Raw genomic sequence first — 24512 nt, 5'->3', positions numbered from 1 at the left:
ATTATATTTAGGTATATTAGTGTAATTTGATAACTGTACTTACTAATAAGATTAATTTGAGGTTCTTGTGAGTTGTATAAATACAGGTGCGTATCCAATCAACGCCTTAATAAGAAACACTTGAGTTTTCAGCAACTGTCGTAACTTATGTTAAAAGCGGCAGGTAGGTACTCTACAACACGTGGAGTAAACTTGCTGTCTAAACATGTCTAGAATATTAAGGCCTTCTCAAAATGCGAGACACGTTCCCTTACAAATATTATACGTATATTATTTTCTGCTATTCTAAAGGGGTCCATAATTGTAGATAAGATTATTATGAAAAGTACTGATATTTCTAATTTGGTAATGACTGTATTGAATAGTTATCTACAATAAAAAACTGAATAAAAAAATATTAATGATTTAAACACAGAACATATTACTTCTTTTTTAAACCAACTGAAATAATTATAATGTGGTATAGATGGTATTTGATAGGTAATTATGGGTACTTAATAATTTGGGATTATATACACTTATACTAAGCCGCGTGTCTCGTTTGGCCAGGTATATGATAACCGAACATACATTTCTAGTTTCATTTATTTTATAACTCGTCTCATGTATTCATACCAATTTCAGAGATCGTTATCAGCAGTTCTATATTTTATAATAAAAAATAGCGATTATAATTAATCTTGGGTAGCATGCCGCCCCTTTGACCTGGTGCCCCGGGCAATTTCTCGAATTTCTCTCCTCCCTAGAGCCGACACTGTATGAGGCGGAGTATAATCTATGACATCTATGACATTGTTTATGTCTATGGAAGGTAGTTACCATTTCATGACAAGTGGGTCTAAGTTTGTTATTACTGTAAAGTCTGGAGTTGTAACTCAATATATCGTATTATTTCTTATTCCTATTAATGTAATATATATTAATAAAAATATTTATTTATTTTCGAAATATATAGTTACTTGTTAAATTATAAAAGCCAAATTTAAGAATTTTAAGAGAGTACCGGTAAATGGTTTAAAGGTGCTACAAAAAATTTTGAGTTTCCCTATATTTGTATAGTATAGAAGGTTTTACATATAAAATTGGAAGAAATATTAAATTTCATATGTGTGATAATTTACATATATAATAATTATATGTACATCCATATAGAATTGTTATATTAAATATTAATTAATGTCCATCACAAAGCACTATAAAATAATATAGGTATACCTATAATTACGTAAAAGATGAGAGATAGTTTTATATTAAAATTACTGAGTAAAGTAAAAGGAAATATTTTGCATTTAAAAAATGTATTTCTTGATAGGTTATTTAGGATCCTGAAAACCTATGGTGGTTTTGCATTTTCAACAGACTTCATTACGACGGTGCTTTTTATAATGGATATATATATATATATATATATATATATATATATATATATATATATATATATATATATATATATATATATATATTATATATATGCACGTCCATTCTGAACTGATTTTGTTAATTACTTTTCAAATAGGTAGAATTACTGCTGTATTTTTTATCTTACTACTTCTACTTTTTTTTTTACTGTATTCCATTTATGATAATCACTTATTCAATTTCTTAATATATCTTGACTTAATTGTTTTTAGACTTCGTTTCATTTTTAATTCAATCATCATCATCATCTTTCTGCCCGTATCCGAATTATTTGGGGTCAGCGTAGTATGTTTTTATTCATATTACCCAAGGCTGTGGCTTTTGGTTTTACGACCGGCCGCCTGTTTGGCATCGACCCTCTTTGGGAATGCATTTGTTGGCTACCCTTAAATAAATACGTTGAAAAACCACAAATTCAATAATAATACGTCTATACACACATATATTCATATATTCTGTTATATTAAGATTACTAAGGGTAGGAAGATAATGATGATGAATATTTTTATATTATTATGGATAGATGCGTATATAATTTTTCATGTAATTTTACTATAATTATTAAAGTTGAAATCGACAAAATCATAACTATAGTTGTGACTAGTGGGTACTAATTACGTTTTCTTGTTTCTCTATTTACCTTATTATGGGACTTAATGTAAAGATAGTAAATAAATGTTCATAAATCACTGCATATGACTGTCCCATAGTGAATAGTTTATTTTTATAGTATACTTACATAAAATCTTCATAAACTAATTAAAAAAAGGTTACATCGCTGGAAAAAGAAGTGACGATCAATTAGGTAATTATCTTCATTTATAAAATAGTAAAAATTAAAATAATACTACAGAAATTATCTCATTTAACTATTATTTATTCATGTTCAGATGCTATGAATCTTAGTGAAACTATGGAAATATTATGTTATGGACAGTTGATAAATTGACAGGATATATAGAGTTAGGTCATAGATATAAAATGATAAACAATAATAAAAATAATTGAATAGAAACTTAATTACGGAACACTATCACCACCATTATAATATTCGATTTTCGAAAATCCTATATTCAATAACACATATTTTTATAAATTTATACCACATTTGTACATAAATACTATCTAAGTATAACTGACATTAAAGAACAATTCATATTTTTTAATCGATTAACGAAAACGGATTAGATAGGTGTTATAAAACTTATTATATTTATATAAACAAGTTGCTGTTCATTAGTCTCGCTACAAATTAAAAACGGCTTGACTTACTTAAGTATGTTTTTTATTTGTTTGCTAATTAATTAATACAAATAGTTTGAAAGAAACAAAGTAAAAACTTAAAGTTCAGCAGAAAAATATGTAGTAAAATCAAAAATAGGTATTTTTGTATGGGAATCGCTACTTCGGATTATTTATAATAGATGGCGTTGTAGGTGATACGAAGTTCACCGGGTCATGTAGATTCATAATAAATTCGACACTATGTTGGAAGATAGTAGATAAATACAATTATTAATACGTAGATACGTATTTTCCATTTATAACATATAATGAATCGAAATCAAGAAATTATATACGAGTATAAAATGATTACACTAATATAATGTAATCACAGTAGCGAACTTATTCGAGAAAAGAGTTTGTTTTTTTTTTTGGAAATCCATAAGGAATTTGTGGTGTGATATAAAAATATTTGTATAGTTGCCTATTTCATTAGATGCAACTGAAAGGCAAAGTTCTTTTGATTAATTGTGCGGCGACATAGGCAACCGATCGATTGATCTAAATATATCGGCACGGTATTTTTATTACTTCCACATCCGCTGTGGTCAAAGCTTTTCCATTGCGAGGCCGTTCCTGCCAAGAATCACAACGTTATGATTACCTGTCAAAATCAGAAGTTGTTACTTGATTTTAAAAAAAGAATAATGATTTTCAATTGTATTTATATCTCCAGGTATGTATGTAAGTCCGAACCATTGACACAATGTACGGGTTAAATGGTTTGATAAATTTTTATAAATGGGATATTGTTAGGTTCGCATTAATTATGATCATAAAAACTTTGTAACGCTCGGGTTTTCTGTGATTTTGTCATGTCCAATAGCTGTTATGATAACACTGAGATGTTGTGGTATGAAAGGTTGTCGGAATATTAGCCACATTATTATTTTTATTTATGGGTATTTATTGTAAAATATACTGTAGGTAACAAGTTATTACTAAAACGATATCTGTTCTATTATAATGTCCAAAATAATATTCTCTAAACTAATTAAATAATACCAGTTACTTATCCAACTTTATTCAGCCGAGTAATCTAATTTAGAAGCGTTGTCTGAGTTAGTTTCCAACTGTTTAAACAGTGACTTGTAGATATTAATAAAAATAACCACTATGACAATAATATTATTTCTAATTGATTTTTTTTTGTTCCCTTATTTTTAACTTTTAATTTTTTATGGTTTATATTGTAATAGATAGGTAAGTGTGTATTAATAATACCACAAAGTATTTATCATATTTCATATTAGTTTATTTGTGTTCTATAATATAATAATAGATGTCAGTATATAGAATATTATTACAGAAATAACATTCTATAACTTAAGTCATGTTATGTTATGGTTAACACCAATTACAAACCACATAAACTGGAGTGACAGCAGAAGGCACGTGTCATGTTGGATTCTAATATGCTCGATTAAATGCGAATATGTCAAGTGTTAAATTCATCACAACGGTAACAGTCAACAAATACTTCTCATTAAAGATTATTACCTCATTATTGTTATAGCCGTGAGCATATTTTTTTATATAATATAATTGAAACGAAAGTGAAGGAACAAGCTCCGTAAAATTTGTCTCTCATTTTTTAAATAACATTTAATCATAATCACACGGTACCTCAGATATAGGTCAAACAGATTGTCGAATTATTATGTTATTTACATGTCGACATAAAATAAAATTCTTAAATACTTTTTAAGAAATATTTTTATATTATAGCGTGCATACAAATTAGAATTTGAAAACGGTGATCTACAAGTTCGCAATATAGACAATAAGGTAAAGGATATAATACTTTGATTAATAAAGACACGAGAACAGATTTGTATTTGTCTTTTCATAAAATGTACATATTTAAAGGGTCGTTATAAAATTCAGAGATTATAAAATCCATACTTTCTGATTATTAAATCAGATTTTAAGATATAAGAAAGATAGTTAATTTTTTTTTCAATTATAATTATTTCGGCTTTGTTGATATAAATAAAAAAGCCTTATTTAGAAAATAATTAGTCATTCCTTGCATTTGATTGTTTTTTTTTTTTTTTTACAAATTAAAAATAACCTCTTCGCTAATAAACATGCCGGCCACGAATGAAGTAGGTCAACGAAATTCATATAACAAAGCTTCAAATTTTTAAGAAAATATCCGACACTGTGATAATTCGGAGCTTTACTACCAGTCGAGGGATAATTACGGAGTGTAATATTTTTCTTTACATCGAACGCTCTTTATTTTATCCCGTTCATTACATTTTTTAAACGATTCCATTGCTTTTATATTGTTGGCTTCGTTTTACTTAATAAGCTTATACTTTATAATTTACACGCGGACTCAATTCTATGAAAATTTGTTACTATTTTATCAGTAAGTCAGTAAAGAGAATTTTGAAAATATTGGCCTATTTATTTTTCAGAGAATTTCGGGATTAAAAATAAGGACATTGAATAAAAAAAAATATATGATAAAAAAAATTATAAATAAATAAATTATATCTTTTACTATTGTACCCAATATTTAAATAAAGAGCTAAAAAAACTTATGCTCATATCTCTAGAGCAAGTACGAGTCCAAAAGTTTATTATTTAAAATTACCTTAAGAAATGTACTCTTTCATATAAATTATTATTTCTTCTGGTACAATTTTAATTAAATATAAGCTACCGTCTAAGTTTCCTAGATTTTACCGAACAAACCTGGCAAATAGGCGACGAGTTTATTATTGACCTTCGTACTGCGGCCATGTTGATAGATATGTTGGTAGATAAATCTAGACACCTATCCAAATACGTGTACAATATTATAGAATTAATGGTTGGTGCAAGTGTTCCGGTTTGTAATAAATAGAAAATTTTCATTTGGTAATTTCATAATATAATACATTTATTTCAAATATAACATAAAACGGTATTAATTTAAAGATTGTAATAAATATATTTGGCTTATTTCTATGTCTTGTGTAAATTGTCATGCGTTTCATTTGACTATCCAATATGTGTCGCAACGGTGGTATGTTTTTATTGATCAGACCACAGTATTATTATACATTAAATTGACTAGTTTTGTGTAGAATAATATTTTGTGTTCAATATTATCAAAGTATCTTGATCTTTTCACTCGTTTTTATGATGAATGGTCACTCATTATATTCAGACCTAAATGACATTTACCTCATTGGTCCATGTAACCATGACTTTATTAAATAGACTATAGCATGTAAAGCATGCAATGAATATTTTTTTCAATACCTTTCATTTATGGATATTTTTTATATAGGTAACAATTATTTTTAAAATATCAATAAAATATAGATTGTTTTTTTGCATTTATGTGCGAGATTCAGTTTCATTGGTAAAAGTCTTACAGTATGCATATTTTATGTTACATAATTTGATAACGACTACATAGCTTCTATAAAGTTAGGCTTAAATTGTTTTTTTTTTTTAATTATCATAAATAAACTATAAGTACACATAGGTTTTTTAGCCTTATTCATTGTTACAAAATAAGTTCAATATAAAGAGATAAATTATGCCCCTTTAGGGTTAATAAATAAGCAATAAAAACAGCTTACTTAAGCTTTTACCCATAAAACATGATTATCGCAAAGACTAGGAGTAAAGTGCGATGAAAATCACATTTCCTTACCATAATACATTATTATTACATTTTTTATGGCTCATCGAAAGCATAAATATTGCTGGGTTTTCGTTTTATACCATAACAATATGGCTCATAAAACTAAACCCTATTTTAATTTCGATATGATCGTAGATATGTTGTTTGATATTACATATATATTACGCATATGAAAAGAATACTATGAGAATTAGAGTAGGACACAGGTAAATACATTGATATGTAAATAAATTATATAATTATCTAGCCTAACTTTATGTCTCTCATACGTTGATTTGGCTTACAATTTGGCACTTTCTTTTAAGTCTCAAACTTCAAAATGGATTTTTCTCTATACTAAAATAATATAAAATATTCTGTAAATATTAAAATATACCTACATTTAGTTCGTAGAAACATTAAGAAAATTATAACATTTCTTTAGAATATACTTTTACATAGGTACCAATTGAGAATTAAATCATCCAAAGAAAGGTAAGGTAACTTGACTCGAATTTGTTCCTATATAGAAATTCGTCTACTTAGTCGTATGCCTCGTCCATTGCGATCTCATAGCTGCCATCATTTCACTCCGATTTGGAACTTTTTCACTAGTTGTTCGAGTGATTGGTGCTGCCGGCGCGAGTAGCTCTGGTACCTTTAGGGACATCCCAGACGACGTTTGCGCCTCGGGTTGTAAATCTACTACATCTGATACACTCTCAGATGGACTCACTGGTACGATTAACCTTACACGTCCGTCTTCTGAAGTCGCAGTTAAAGTTCCATTATGAGATAGTGGCATTATAAAAGGTACGCCATCATCTGAACTAAAGGCGTCTGGAGTTGAATCTTTAGAAGTAGTAGGTTGACTGTTACTATACAAGGAATTTTCAGATTGTCCCACACTCATCGCTTGAGCTAACGTACCTAATTCATCAGTGGAGTTGCATATGTCTTTGTATACTTTGTGATTCATAAGGCTAGCGAGATCAGAATTACTGTAATGGTTTGTTAGAGGCGGTATGTTTGGAAAAGCGTTACTATTTTGGAAAAATTGTTGATTGGAACTACTGCTTGATTTTGTTTCTGCGTTGCTGTTAGAAAATCCACCCATATCTTGGAACTTTGATATTAAATAGTTCTGTATTTGCTCATTGGTCATTCCACCGAAGCTAGGTGCTGAAGTGGGGCCATTTGTTGGAGGCCTCGTAGGAGTCAAGCAGTAAGAAGCCATTGTCAGATTGTTGTTCTCAACATTTTGTGTTACTTTATTAGTATGAGCAATTAAATTAACGAGGGCATCTGTATTGAGTTGTTGTTGATTGCCATTACATGATGAATAAGCGTTGATTTTCACTGGTTCCAAAACTCCACCGTCCTCTTTCCCCTTTGTCTGAATTCGGCAGCGTCAACAAATTAAATAATTAGATTAAAACATGAACTAAATAAGCAAGTAAATTAAACTGAAACATACTAGAAGGTAATTTTCGATCGTTGACACCCCCAATTTGTATGATTAGTTCTCTTATTTGAATCTCTATAGCAATATTTTATTTGTCTATTTAAAGATACTTAACAAATTAAGTTAAATAGAACATTGTGACAAATTCTATTTTATTTATTGGGGGTGTCCATCGGCCGATGACTACTAAAATATATATATAATGTATGAGTTCTTTCATACATGGACTTTCTACTACATTTAATGACATCAGCTAATATGTGTATGAATAATTATAAGTATGTCTTGTACAAAAGAACTTTCATTGAAATTGAATGTCTTTTAAATCATGCTTTAAAAAATCCCACGATTTATTTATTAAATTTGTAATAAAAAATATATTGTTGATATACAAAACTATTTCATCTAAATACACATTAAGCACAAAAAACAAGCCAGACTTCAACATGAATGCTGTGAGGTATGATATTTTATCATTTTCTACTTAATTTAACGCATCGTTTGCGTGAAATTGTGATAAAAAGTTGAATACTAAAACAATATAAGTAATACTCTAAATTTTATATGATTTTCTTACTTATTTCTAAGTGCAGATAAAATTATATAATATTGTAATCAAAGACTTTAAGTAATCGATGCTGAAATTAAAAAGTACTTTAAGTTACGAGAATTGTTTTAGTATTCACATACAATCGATATTTTTTGAACTATGACATTAATGATGTATTAAAAATGCTTACAGACAATACACGTAAACATAAATACACATGCTTCTAATTAGTGTGAATGTAGCAAAATTTAGCATTTACGTAAGTATTTAATCACATAATATTCCTAAAATTATTGTTTAGCCCTGGTTATAATTATCATCACATCATGATCATAAAATAAATGGAAACATCAGACGTCAAAAACAAAAGGTGGTGTTATTGTTGTCTTTATCAGATTCCTGGAATTTTATCTGTAATTATAGATTTTGCGAACCTATTCTTACATCATCCACTCCTTATACAGCACTATCGTTTTACCAGGGGGGGGGGGGATTGTTACTGATGAAGACTAAAGATCCCATTGCTAGCGATATACCCAATCAGGTCGACCTCCACGTGGTTCCCCATGGAAACCATCGTATTGAATTCCATGTGTACTCAGCACAATAAGATACCTGACCTGTCTTTTCATCCTCACCCAACATCCCTCATTGGTATATACCATTAGCGCGGATAGTTACCACACCATTGTTATCCATTAAAAAGAAAAAAAAAAAAAACTTAGCACTAAAATATATTTACAATTTAAAACCGTTTACCATAGTGATCATTAATAAATTTTAAGAAAAAGGGTCTATGGTGATATGCTTTCATACCTTGCAATTTTATTGCCATATCTCACTCTTCAAACCGAAACATAGCCATGGAAGCACAGTGCAGCTGTGCAAAGCAATATGATAAGTGAGACGAAAATGCAAGAAGAATCCATACAGATGACTTTACAAAGTATCCTTACTACTTACTATCAATGCTGTGATTATCGGTATTGAATTGTCACCTATCATTATTGTGTGGATTTTTTTACATTATAGTATATATTATTTCGTGGTATTGTTTCTCTTTTAAAACGTGATGACATTTATGCTATTTATTTCCATCAAGAGTAACATAAAATTTGCTGCTAAATACAATAGCATAAAGTCGTATTTATATATATCAAGAATTTTTTTTAATCCTTTTGTATGGTAGTTCACGACATATTTTAATAAACAATCAAAGAACTTATGAGATATGAGGTTAATTGTAAACAAGTTTTAGCGTATATGAAATTGTAAATCTTTGTATATATGTTGCTTACGAACTTAGAAATCAAATATGGAATTTAAAGTTCGTAAGTAACATACATACAAATATTTACCACAATACATTACAATAGTGAACTTGCAAGTTGAATTCTAAATTCGTGTTTAATTTTGAGTAAATTAAGATTCTCTCAGATGTCGACTACAAGAACAGGTAATTTTAATTTTAGAAGTTTCTATTTATATATTTTTTAATATTGAAAATGGAAAACTAGATCCTCTTGATGGATAGTTGTAATCGTCCATTACATAGGTAGGTCACAGTATATGTTGCAATATGAATTACCATTATAGAGGACTGGCGGGCTTCATAAAGGGTCAAACGGCTTAAATCAAGTGCGCATTTATTGTCTCTGGAAGGATATATATAGAGTTTAATGTACATGAAATACCAATAGATAAGTGATCGATTAAAACTTCTTGACCGTCTACGATGTTCGTAACATCGCCATGAAATTTTAACTCGAAATAATTATAATTATAGAAATTACATTGTAAACATTTTATATTATAGAATTCGTGAATTTAATATGATATAAAGTTTAACGCGCATCGAAATTAGTTCTATAAAATAAATAATTTATAAGGGCATAAAGAAAGCTAAACTGCTGTCTAATATATCAATGTAAAACTAAAGCTCGTGGAGCAAGATCTCATAATTTGCACAGACATCTCTTAGTTTTAGTATCGGTAGGATGATTTCTAAAATTGCTAACGGGAATGGATTTCGCGTGGGCGAAACACTGACAAATGAAGTAATTGGTAATTTAATAAATGTCATTATTTCAATGTCTATCGGCCGTGTGCATCAAATTAGTATTAACTGTTAAAGCTGTCAACTGTTAAATTAGCGAAGGAAATTGTGGCGTTTCAACTTTAAATTTTGACAGTTAACTATCTCTATATTTTTTTGGATAGAGTTATATTATTTTTTAAATTAACCTCAAATATAAAAATAATTCTATTATTTGCAAATTCATAATATATTTTTAAGGATAAATAATATCTGTTACCTGTACCTAATTGTTATTATGAGTTATAATTCATTTTCTGCATAGAATTTATCTGCGTATTTTTTGATTTAATATATTAGTAAATCTTGTTCTTTTATCTGTTATTTCTTTTTTGGTTAAATTATTTGATCTGACTTTGTGGCATAAAAAAAATTGTAAATATATTTTGTGACCAATTAGGAAATTTTTTAAATGGCAAGTTGGCAGGAATGTTCGTACATATTTTATTTATCTCAATAATACTTTAATATAATACCATGCCAATTTTTATTATAAACTAGTACCTACTATAATATACCGTGGAAACATATCTTTTTTCCATATGTTGTCAGTTTTGTCGTAATAAAATTGTATTTCATTTGATAAATCAGTCGTTTCTACGTCTTTCATTCTTGCTACTCCATTAACTTTAACTTTTCAATAATGCACATAAAAGTAAGTAGGTTTGTCGGTTGTTGGTTAAATTATCGTTGATGTAACTATTAACTGTAAAAATTATTGTAGATTTGATGCATACGACTGAAATCTTTTTAACGGTAATAAAATAAAAATTAGTATTACTGTTAAAAAATCAGTTTAGTTATATTATAACTAGAGCTTTAATTCTCTAAACAATAATCGTTTTCATGATATATGCAAAATAAAATTGTACGAAACTGATTTCATTGCTTATGTAAAGACTTTTATCTGATTCTCATTTATATTTGAGACTCTATTATATGAAATCTTAATTTCCAATTTTTTTTTCCTTCAATATTTTTACTTAAATTATAATTTTGACACCATAGATGCTCATACCTATAATAAATTTTAAAATTTTGTTCATATTATAGTTTTGTGTAATTATTATAATGAAACTTATTTAAATATCTTAATTTTCGTCGAGTATACAGTAAAACGAATTTAGAAAATAGATTATGTTACATATTATGTAACATACTTGTTGTAAGAGTATTCAAAAATGGACCACTAGTATGATTGATGGTAACAAACATATCAAACATTAAAGCATAATGCCAATGTGATATTATAATAATATATGATGATTTTATTATAAATTTTAGATTATTATTATAATAACACAGAGAATTAATTTATTTCCATTGATTTATTTTCTATTTGATCATAATGTCATTTCAATAGCACGTTATCTAACGACCGGATGTTATTTTTGTCGTGCTTATTGACTTTAGCGATGCAAAAGCAGTTTAATTTTTTTTTTTTTATTATAGATATACTAAGCATTATGACTAAGTCACTTTATAAGCAACTATAATAATAAAACGTAATTTATATTAAGAAAAGTAAAATATTATCTATCAGTGTATTTAACTCCATATCGATTATTTCTGTATATGTTTTTAACAGAATGTGTATGGTTGCAGTGCTAATTTCGCTATTTATTTACGCGCATTTTAAAATTCGCCATGTATTTTATTAATCTATTAATCTCAAATAGAAAATAAAAGAATAGAAGACTATAATGAGGTGCACCATTTAGATGAAGCTTTAAGCCTGGCTTTCTTAAAACGAAAAGTAGCAGGCGCAACAGACAAATCGTACAAGCCAAAAATATTCAGATGATACCTAGCAACGAGTATAAATAATGAAAACATCCATACCTGTGGCAAAAGTGTGAGTTGCTGAGCGCTTATAGGTCGGGAGCAACCGCGCTCACGCTCCTGTAGGTGGGCTACTAGGGCGGCGATATGTTCTAATAGCTCCTTATTGTGTACGAGCAACTGATGAGTGCGGGCCTGCAATATTTACACAATTCCATAAAGATTAGAAAAATAGTAGTGAATAGTAGGGAAGGATAATTAGTTACATTATTTATTTAAGCACCTTCTACAATTAATCATATGAACTGGAGAGCACAGTTATGTTGATATCACACATCTATTTAGGGCGATTTAATAAATGAAGTGTGTAACTGAATTATTAATGAGGGCAATGTAAAATTCATGTTTACATGTTTTTTTAAAAATTCGTACAGAAGATATCAATACGCCACCAGCACTATAGCAGCCATTGAACAAACCTAAGGGCATCAGATAACTTACTGTTTGATGACTTTGGGTTTATTAAATATTTCTAAAACCAAACGTTTATAAAAGTTTGTCGTCGTTTATATCAAACAAAACCAAAATCTCAAGTAGGTGGTGGCATTGGTTAGTCATTGTATATCCGGAGATATCATGATACTGGTTGGAGTTGGTGTCCAATAAAACGTACAAGAAATTTTGCACACAATCTCATGTGATTCATCTGAATGTTGCTTTGAATATTTCAATAAACTCGAGCCTTCTTACCATAAAAACTAAAACGTACTACTTTAACTAAATGTATTTTGTTATTTTAAATTAGGAATTTTGTAAAAAAAAACAAACTGACGAAAGTTTCTCATTATTGAAGTAGTAAATTTCCTTTTTTTTCATCTTATCAGTCATGGTAATGATAGTTACTTTTAATTCATTATCATTTTTCATTATCATGACGATTTCTTCTGATCACAGAAATGTGAAATTCCCTGGTACTGTAACATTTGCTACTATTTACTATTGAAAATTATGTTTTTTATTATCAGTGTGTATATCTTTTTTTGCTCGTTCTTTACAGGTCAGTTGGCTGCCATGAAGAACTGTTAGGGTTTCGTTTTACTATTAACCTAGCGCCGCCAACGACTCGCGATTATTACATATGGACGCAGCAACTACTTGTGTGCCTATATATTTTCACACTAAGTGTTACTTGTAATTATAATTATGAAAGCAGGTAAAAGGTGCTAAATACGAGTCTACATCTCACCTGAGCCTCACACCGCGCGGCCTGTTCAGCAGCGAGTTGATCCCGTAATAACAAAAGCTGAGCGACCGCAGCGCGCGTTTGTTGTGCCTGTTGCTCGAGTCGTTCTCGTAGCAGTTGCAACTGGTGCTGAGCGCTGAGCGAAGTCGTACTTTCCGTGCTCTCTGCACTTCCAGTGAGCTCTACTTTGGTCACACACTCTGGAAGATCCGGTAGGTTGATACTCGGTGCTGGTGTCATGCGCTGTAACAAAAAATATTACAAGGTTACATTTATGTTACATTTACATATTTGAAAAGCCTTCAAATATTTAAAAACGTGAAAGTCCTTAGATAAAAAAGTCGACTATTGAAATGTTGATTTTTGGATACTATTCGTAATTGTACGAAATTTAATATAAAAACATATGCTTTGTATATTAGGTACATACAATGAGAAAGTAATTTTAATTACTTCCTGTTTGTTTCAAAAGATTAGTATTGTCCGCAAGGCTTTAAATTTTTTCCACTGAAAACTGCTGAAGCACGCCCGTCTGTGATTCTTTTTCCCCAGAGCGAGGGTAATGAAATGAAAACAATAAAAGTCGACCACGTGGAAACACTCTCGCGAAGGGTCCTGTATAGTAAAATTATTTTTAGTGTGAAATACTTTTTACAATGAGTTTGAATAACTCTTTAGTATAAGTGAAAGAGACAAAATCAGAGAAAATTCGAATATAAAATATTTTCTTGTTAGATAATATCTACCATATTTATTTTATACTAGTCTTAAGCCGTGATTTTGTCTGCGTAATCGGGACATATTAATTGACTGCAATAAAAAGTCTTCTATATACTAATTAACCTATGTTCTATTCCGTTCTAAATAGTACATATATGGAACATTTCGATTAATTATGCTGTTAACACTCGAATCGCAGACCGTTTATTGTGACCGGTGTTTTAAATTCATTACTTAATATCTCCGAAATTTTTTGTTATAGAGAGCTAAGTTTTTGTGACTTTTCATTTACAATTTTTTACTGTTTGATGCGGAAAAATTACAATTAAAAAAATATTATCACTTTGTGGTTTGTATACCTAGAACTGCGGAAAGAAAATTCGAAGGTATTAAATAATGAATTTAAAACATCGGCTACAATGACCGATCTGTGATTCGAGTATTAAAGCACCAATAAGTAACAAGGAAACAAGCAAACAAACCTATTTTCATATTTATATAATTAGTAAGGATTATTATCTTGTAGTGTCCGTGTAGTTCCGGCATAGAATAAGACACCCCTTCCTTTTCCATAGGAATGGTAAGATGCTACAAAGGAAGGGCGAGAGATGGGCAGCAGCGCCCCTGTTAAAACATCTCTAAAGCCTAACTGCGGTTGTCAATCCGTATGTCAAGTGTGGCAACTACTAGCAAACCCCCCAAGGAAGAGGCTTATGTTTAACAGTGAACCATTAAGGGCTGATATATAGATGATGATTATCTTGTAGGTTGTAAGTATCAAAATAAGGCAAGCTTGTGCCATTGGCACCTAACAAAGTAAGAGAAATACTTAAATATAGATTTTTTTTATAAATATTTACATATCATACATAAAAAAAACAGTAGTTTTTGTCTTCATATTTATCTCTAGCTCTTTTAGCATGGTACATTTTTTTGTATTAATATATCATATGAAATTTATTCACTTATAACTATAGATTTCATCCGATTTCTCCTAAGAACTTCTATGAATACTGCAACAGCTTACAATGAGCTTAACTGATAGATATTTACCATGAAGGTAATATTTTATCATTTTCTTCAATTTAAATTTAAATTTGTTTCTTACACGAAATCCTGCAAAGCTACATTTCAGAATGCTGTCAGTTACTCGGTACACATGTGTAATATTTTTACAAAAGAAATATGAAATAACTATAAAAATAAGAAGTAACTAACAAATATTCTATTCGTATCCGCTTGGGCAATATATTTGATATTTAGTACACGGCAATAAAATATCGATTGTATCTCGTAACCTACAAATACAGTTTCGTTTATAGTTAGCAAGAATATCAGGTAGATTGAAAACGTAGTAAAACTAACTCAGTCACTACAATTCTTTGATATTTCTATTACATTTAAATTCTTGAGAGTGTTATGACTCAGTGGTGTACAAGCCTATCATAGACTGACAAAGGTAATTAAGTTAAATTTTTAAACACGTCAAATTATTGTAAGAAAATTTTCAAATCTGTTATGACTCAATCCGGAATATTTTTATTCAATTAAGCGTACACAACTGAATGGATTTAAATGAAAATTATACATTGTGGACTACTTCATAAATAAATGCTGTATTGTACGACATTTGTATTCAAATTTCAATGAAATAAATGTTAATTTAATAAAAAGGTAACCTAGCTACATAGCTCGCAGTCTATTATTTTTTACAAAAAAATTTTTAAACAAAGCCTGCAAATATGTCGACTTCTTTTATTTCTATAATTCATAGTATATAAGCACAGGAAATACGAATATTACTGGACGGAGTAATATTCACGATTTTTTTACCTAAGTTCTCTAAAGTATGACCTAGGCGTATATTTATACATATGACATTTTTTATTAATTTTTTTTTTATTTGTAAGGTAATATATTATTAATAATAATAAAATCATTTATTTAGTTACGAAACATAACAATATTAACGACAACTTTATACATTAAACTAATAATTATTTGGTAGCTGAAATGGTCTCCAATCAGCTTAAGCTGCAGCGTGGCGCTACAGCGCTAATTTTTAGTGGGGCCACCAGTCAAAGACACACACTACATTACTTGTTTGCCTACAAATAAATAAATAATTATACAAGCAGTTGTTATTTAGATTTGTGTAGATTGAACTCTAAAAAGATTTAGATATGTACTTACCTACTTTTTTCGAATATTTCACAATAACGCACAAATACCCTTTCTACGTACGTAGAAAACATTTCTTAGGTCTCCTTTTTAGTGAGGTAAAGCTTTGTAAATTCTTATTACTGAAAACATTTTCACAATTTAGAAAATCGTTTACAAGAAAGGTTTTATTAGTTTTTGGGAGTCGAATGGCCTAAAACTATAAAAAGAGATTGTGAGTGATGTGGTTCCGTAACAATTTATTTTTATGTATCGTCATAGAACTGACCCCGAAAGCTTAGATGAGATCATTGAAAAAGAGATTCAATTTTGTGTACTACCTGTACTGTACCTGTACTACCTGTATTATAGTATCAATTTTATATTATACCTGTGCATTATATATTTTACAAAATAAACTGATAAGAAAGCGATAAAGAAGTTTAAAGAGTAATATTTGTATAGTCAGCTTAGGTATATTGAAACTTGATGTTATTTTTCACAAAACACGTATGTTCACGTTTTCTGAAATGCCAATAATGGGAAAAAGTAGTTCCTTAAATTCTAACTTTCTGTTTACAAACCAGACAAATATGTATTTATATATGTATTTATACAGTATGTTTACTTGTATAAAATATGCACCGATGTACGATTGCGATCAAAACGAAAAAAAAAATATACAAATCTTTTTACTCTGCAAGAGTGAAGGAAAAGTAGGCGGAAAGCTAGACTATACAATAACAACAAAAATATAACAAGTTTATGTGTTTTTTTTAATCTTTACCTTCAAAATGGTTTTTCTAATTGTAAATTGATTGTTTTTCATCGGACATGATTTTTTATCTTTCCTATATGAAAGATGTTTTTATTTCAAAACCACTGAATTTATATAATACATGACACTCATATAGGTTGCATTTTGAGTCTGAAAGAATTCCGTAGTCTAGTATATTCGAGAAACAAATCAGGGATGGAATCTAATTCTACAATCTGGGCTTTCGTTTGAATCTATTACTGTTACTAGACATAGTTTATTATAGAAAATACCTATACTTGGTTGAACTTGGACTACATTTGATTTCTACAAATAGAACTACTTTTATTTCTAACCGAAAACTCTATCAATAGAGGAATGATATATGATTCTTGAACAAGTAAGTGCACTTTGATTTAGATTTTTTTCACAACACTTTACACTCTGAAAAGAACTGTAACTAAAATCATCATATAATTAAAGAGACCCTATTAATTCCCAATGATTGGAAAAGGAATTGTGAAAATCAGCTCAGATTGACGATGTAATAATATTCAAATAAATTAATAACCCCCTTTTTTTGAACAGTTAAAACATTATTTTGATATTATAGTAGTTCTTAGATATATCACTTAAAATAACTTTATATTATTTACGTCTTATTTAATTTACACATTCAATATATTGCTTAGTGGATGCAGGCGACTCAGGACCGTTTTTTATGGCAATTTATGGAGGAAACCTATGTTCATTAGAGAACAGATAATGGTTGATATGATGATGACGGTGATGAATAACATGCGTTAAATTCATTCAATATCAAATACGTCATATTTTTTCTTTTATAAATATATTACTTAACTAACTACATTAAATGGGCATTTTAGACGCTGTCTATAATATAGTCAACAATGTCGTTATTGCTATTGCTCATTAAAATATATGAAAATGCGCTCAAGTCATTTGCATATTTTGTACAAAGAGCTATTCTAAAGGTCTACTCGTATTATTAGCACGTTACTTTTACTTTATATAAAAGTATTTTGTAAAAACCGGAGTACTAAGTTTAGTGAACAAAACTCAATACCCTGGTCATTTAAAGTACTGACTATATTATTAATTACCTGCTATGTAATTTATTTATTTATAATAACATTATTGACCCCTCTAGTACATAATGAAATTGATGTAATTTAGTTTTAAAAATGATGTAATAAAAATTATTAATTATTTAATGAAAACATATTTATTTTACAAAATTTCATTCTATAAATGAGTATACAGAATGTATTTTGAATAAAGACGTACTGTATGTGACATTATATTGTACTATTAAATATTCCTAAAATCACCCTGTAAACAAGTAGCAATAATAAACAACCATTAGCAGCCATTAGATTTATAAGTACAGCATGACAGCAATAGATTTACTAAATACCTATTTTTTGTCTTATCGTGTTCCCTCCAGAGTAATCGGTAATTTTTTTTTCAGATACAAATGTTTATTTACTTTTGTTGTTTACTTATTTATAACATATACTTAGGATGCCTTACCTCGTAGCCAAGAAGGATTACATTTTGTCATAGTAATAATTTTGTCACATATCAAAATAATGGTGCATAAAAATTATGGTTCTCAAGATATATGTAGGAAAGGTGCAAGCACCCTACGTCAGAATTTATATAATGTTAAATAACGATACAGTTGTAATGAAAATATATCATAAACGGTATATACACGGATAGTACAATGTACTATCTTAAATTGGTATAGTATAGCATCTACTCGTGGTAAACATATTTATGTTTAAAAAAAACTGCCACAATTCTGGAAACAGAGTGGTCAGCTAGTTTCAATTGACTGGTTATTTTACTCGTACACTAATACAGGTAGATTCCGAATACCAGTTGATACTTGGTACTCATAGATCATATTAATATACGGATGCCGATTATATTACTACGGATATGATTTATTGAATTTGGATTTACACATTAAAATATCTACTATATATATATACATACGTCTAGTGTAATAAAGTCGTTAATGACCATAAAATTTTAGAGATAGTACATTAAAATAAATACACATTACGTTAATAGATATTTAAAAAAGTAACTGTGGAGTTTTTTGCGGACTCGTCTCAATAGATAACAACTTTCCGAACCCTGCAGTAGATTTAAAAAAATAACGATTTAAAAGTTCTTGTAAACAAGTCTATTTCAATAAAGATAATTTGAATTTAATAGAGTAATGGAAATAGAGTAGTAAGAAGACTCGACTAGCTACTCTACTCGTGTATCCTTAGCTGTACGCACCTACTTAAAAAAATACCGACGTCACTAGTGCAGGTGGAGGCTGAATACTAGTTGAAGTTACTCGTAGATCCAAGCAATATTCGGAAGCCGATGATATTATTATTGATATGATTTATTGAAACGATTCTTGGATCCAACGTAAGAGATCATTTATTATGAGTGCTAGATGCTATTTTCAGGTCGTATAATATTGTTACTATTTTTAACAAGTTGTCGAATAACAGCAATCCAAATATTTCTGCTTATCTATGAAAAAATATTTATTGTTTGCATATTGTAACGAAATACATGTATCTGACTGAAAGTGAAAGAAGTATGAATATAGAATTTATTTTTATTAATTATATTTGCTCGCCACGTATTATTGTGCAATAAAGAATATATATGTACTTGTATATATATAATTTGTATTCGAATATAAGGTCTTCCTTTAATCACAAATAGGTTCTAATTTTAATAATTTCTCTCACTTAAGTAATAAATTTTTTTTTGTCATTGTTAGGAGGCAAACGGGCAGACGGTCCACCTGGTGGAAAGTAGCTATCATCGTCCATGATCCCTTTCAATTTGAATTGTATGTACGTTGCTGGCCTAGGCACGTATTTTTGAAAGGTCCCGTGTGTTGTAAGACGAAAGCTACAGAAGGAGGACAAGGGATGCAGCACAGTGGTACTGTGCCACGCATCCAAAAAATGCGGATGAATTTTAATTCTGTGGCGAAAGGTACAGTGGTAAAAGGATGATAAAGGTACCGGGTCGCGTAGTTCTTCGAAATATTCCATTGTATAGATGGTAGAAAATAGATAAAGAATCCTGCCTCTAACTCAAGGAGTCCAATCAGTCCATCGAGATCTTCGACCATTCGAACTGTTCAACGCTGTATAGAGTCAAGTAGGAGTTGATATTGAGGTGCTCTTGTCCAAAGGTGGAATCAGTACTCCATATGTGGGCGAATTTAGGCTTTAGAAAGTAGAAGTCCATAGTGGGAAGTATAGAAATTTTAAATAAATCAATAGACATTTTACATAATAAATGGTGTCGAACAGACATGCATAAATATTCTCCCCTTCCCTCAATAAGTATCTACAAGTAGACTTATTCCATTGTACTGACGAAGAGTTTCACGAGATGGCAACGGAATTCATTCTGGTGTTAATTAATACAAAGGGATTGTACATAATATGAAACAAATTTGTATAAGGCCTTCTCGTGCGAATTGGTAAAAGCTGAATGCTTGGCAAGATATTGTGTGATAAATAAATATTTAAAGAATTAGGAGCTTAATATTTTGTTTTGTTTTTAATGAAAATGAACTATCAACATTATGTACATTTGAGTTTGTTAAGATATTGATTTTAACAAACTTCAATGTATATAATAATTAATTGTGATATTCATAAGTCTGCTAGTATAATTTTTTTTTTACAGTAAGTTGTGCAGATGTAACTTATACAATACTGAAGATATACTCGTAGAAAGAGTATTTACTGTTATGCCCACATAACCGGCACATATTTATTGATAGGGATAAAAGTAGCCCATGTCTTCTATAATGCAAGTATATTATAATTATAATATATCTTTGCAAATTGGCAAAGATATATTATAATTTGTATTCTGCATAAGTATATATATATATATATATATATATATATATATATATATATATATATATATATATATATATATAATGCTATTATTAGTACGAAAAGAATGAATATAAATCTATGTAATAGATTAGAACAAAGACAGTTATAAAGCTGACTAAATTGTAAATGATCATTGTTTGTGAGAACCAGTGGTGCCATAAATTATTTTTATATTGTCTGTTGTACAGTCTATACAACATCGGATCGTTTTAACCGAGAGTTAAACGAACGCTCCATATTGTCATCCCCAGTGAACACGAGTTCAATTTATTACACCTGCTAGGTATTTGTGATAATAACCTCCGAATATTGTACGTCACAGAGTGTAAATTAATGATGTCATTCATTAGGAGTATTATGGGCGACACTGTACACTCTGTTATGTCCATTGTACCGTTCATGTCAATAAGCGATGGTTACCACTTTCCATCAAGCGGGCCGTCAGCTTCTTTGTTATTCTATGATGCATAAAAAATGAAAAACTTACTCAGTGAAATCAATCTTTGTTTTAATATTTTATAAGCAGATGTGCTCCGATATATGGACTATAGTATTATTAATAATATTTAGAGATATTTACATTTTTATTGTTATTAATTATATTATATTAGCCGTTAACTGTCCACTGCTGAACATAAGTCTCCTCCTATTAGGGTGTTTTGCCAGTAATTGCTATGCTTGGTAGGCGTATTAATAACCGCAGTTAGGTTTTGGAGATGCTTTAAGAATCACATTGCAGCCCATCTCTCAACCATTAATATTTCTTAGTCGCTTCTTACGACGCCTACGGGAAAGAAAGGGGTGGTTTATTCTCTTCCGAGACCACTCGTACAAGTTGTTTTAATTACCGGATATTTGGTTTTACATTTTAATAAAAAATCATTAATATACCAATTTATTTTATTACTCATTTCGACTCTAGTGTGATAAACGCCCTTTCTTTTCAGTTATACATAAATGTGGTCTATGTAATATCTGTATTCCGCGACATTGCCTATGGAATCAAAATAAAAGGTGTTCTGTGCTAATTTAATACATTATCATTATTATTTTCTTTTTGTTAAACATTATTTAGACAAAAGAATTGTTATTTTTTTTTATAGTAGAACTGTTATTATATTTTTATGATCTACATGCTCGCACAAATGCTAAAAGTATTGATCGTGCTTACATGTGTAGACACAGTATAAATTATAATTATTATTCAAGTATATTTTCTAATTTATACATTAAAAAAATATGCAAGTAAAATTTTATACTTGTTTCTAGCATTTGTGATGAATAATTAATATGATGGGATATATAACGTACGTTACAGTACATTAGAATAAGTACATAAAAACGGTGTCGCTTGTAACTAATGGTAATTTAACTTGGCAATTTGTTTCCTTGATGTACGAGGGGGATAAATCTACCGTCAACAATTAGCACCAACAAATTAATCAACGAGTACTCGTTTCAAAATTAACAGTCGTAGCAAGAAGCAATTAAGTATATTGCGAGCATAAAATCTTATCACTCAAAGATAATAACAAGATTATTGGTTTGAAGTAATTTTTACCGCTTAGATCATACTCGCACAGTTTAAGAGACTAATTCTGTATAAACTTTCAATCGACTAATAGTATTAATTAATTTAAAAAAATGCTAGGAAGTTATATTACAAAAGTATGTACAAATGTACAAAATTGTATGTTACAAAAGTAGTTACGCGTTACGAAGATAAGTTGATACGCGTGGCTTTTGGATGTAAATAGGTAGTTTAAGGTAGTGTATGAAGGTAAAATGTACCAAAGATTTTAAGTTATATCTCCAGGAATATGGCTGTGACTTTAGGAATACAAATCACATTCAATGTGGTGCAGTAGTTTTTGTGTGATGTCAGAATAAAGACAGACAGATAGACAAAAACTATAAACAAAATATTTTTTTTGTAACTGTTGCTCTTAATAAGAACTCTCCTATATATTTTTTAAATATCTCTTATGCATAAACAATGTATAAATTATAATTGTATTATATTAGTTGGAAGTAAGGTATGGGTGAAGCGTATTTGTTTACTACCTTTTGGTCCATTAACGATTTAGCCAATCATCACTAAATTAAATTTACATAATAATATACTATAAACATACGCTTTTTGTCATGGTCAAACAACATATTCCGCTTATGCGAAAGAGGACACGAGTAAACACTAGTTTTAATATAAATTAAAATACATTATATATCTCTATGTTTATGAATGTAACCTATTTATTCCATAAATGAGCAGGCACAATATACTACATTTGTTTATTTCCTTTTACAAAATCAGTTCAAACAGTATGAATAGCTGAGGATTCATTATTTGTCCAACTACGCTGGGATTCATAGGGAAATTGTGTAAACAGTATCATTCTCACCGACATGATTTGTTTATCTCACGTTCTTAATAAAGCAAATCTCATGCAGTAATCGTATAAGACGATCTCGCGAATATTTACTTATAATTTGTTTGGAAATATCCTTTCATTTTCTCAGCAACTTTTTCTTAATAATCTTATTTGTTGTAACTTAACCACTCAACAAACAAAAATCCATCAAAGTCTAACAAATGTAAGATTAAGTAAAAAGTATTAAATTATTATATTATTACCACAGTATAAGTAATCGCCGTGTAGGTCCCGGCATTGAATGGGCCAATCTTTTTTTCCGCGGGTGTCGTAAAAGGCGACTAAGGGAAGTTATGGTCGAGGGATGGGCATCAGTGTCACACTTAAAATACATTATGCGGTTGCCAATCCGCTTACTAAACGTGGCAACTACTGGCAAAACCTAGACCTATGTACAGCAGTGAACAGTTAATGACTGATATGATAATTATATAGCTATCACCCATTTACGGATTTAAAAAATATTGACAAGAAAAATGTAGCTATCTACTGCAGTTATTATTTCCTTAATTACCTATGGGGGAGGCTTATGTCCAGCAGTGAACGGATAATGGCTGAGATGATGACGAGGATAAGTAATAATATTAAAATAAAATAATTATGTCAAAGCTAGAAATATAGCAATTGATTAATATTAAACGATTGAGGCGAGGTAGAGTACTTTTGAAGTAATTTTAAAAAACCTTTTTTAAGCTTAAGCCGAGGCCGTTAATTGTTATTTTCAGTGACACGTGTAAGAATGGTACTCTTTAATTTCCCAAGAAACAGTAGCTTGTTCATTCAAGATTTCGAATATTAAGATTTATATTCCAGTTGACAGGTACTTTTCGTTATATACTTATATATAAGTTTATTCTTCTTATGAAAGACCGCACATCAAAATTAGAAAATTACAGTCATCATTATTTTAATATCCCAAAATACACAGCTGTGAATGTCACTATATATTTATTAACTTAACATTATGCCATGTTTACCCAATTCTTTATAACTATATAAAGATAATTGT

At 29.4% G+C, this 24512-nt stretch overlaps 1 protein-coding gene across 3 annotated transcripts in view; it reads right to left on the bottom strand.

Moving 5' to 3' along the window:
* Nucleotides 1-24512, bottom strand: part of LOC113518831 (carboxyl-terminal PDZ ligand of neuronal nitric oxide synthase protein) — a 239020-nt gene that overhangs the window by 13188 nt on the left and 201320 nt on the right. The window contains exons 4-6 of one of the 3 annotated variants that reach the window (XM_026903834.3): nt 13470-13709; nt 12284-12418; nt 2186-7727 (exon numbers count right to left, since the gene is read on the bottom strand). In XM_026903834.3, coding sequence (XP_026759635.2) covers nt 6870-7727; nt 12284-12418; nt 13470-13709 — 1233 coding nt within the window. In that variant the 3' untranslated portion in view covers nt 2186-6869. Of the gene's footprint in view, nt 1-2185; nt 7728-12283; nt 12419-13469; nt 13710-24512 lie in introns of those variants that run through there. The other 2 variants (XM_052896544.1, XM_052896545.1) reach the window with 2 other exon arrangements.

Source organism: Galleria mellonella, unplaced genomic scaffold (genome assembly GCF_026898425.1).
Source record: "Galleria mellonella isolate WM207_F2 unplaced genomic scaffold, CSIRO_AGI_GalMel_v1 utg33, whole genome shotgun sequence".
Classification (NCBI taxonomy): Eukaryota; Metazoa; Arthropoda; class Insecta; order Lepidoptera; family Pyralidae; genus Galleria; species Galleria mellonella.
Note: the sequence above shows the minus strand (reverse complement) of the source record. Positions and strands in the feature narration are given on the sequence as shown.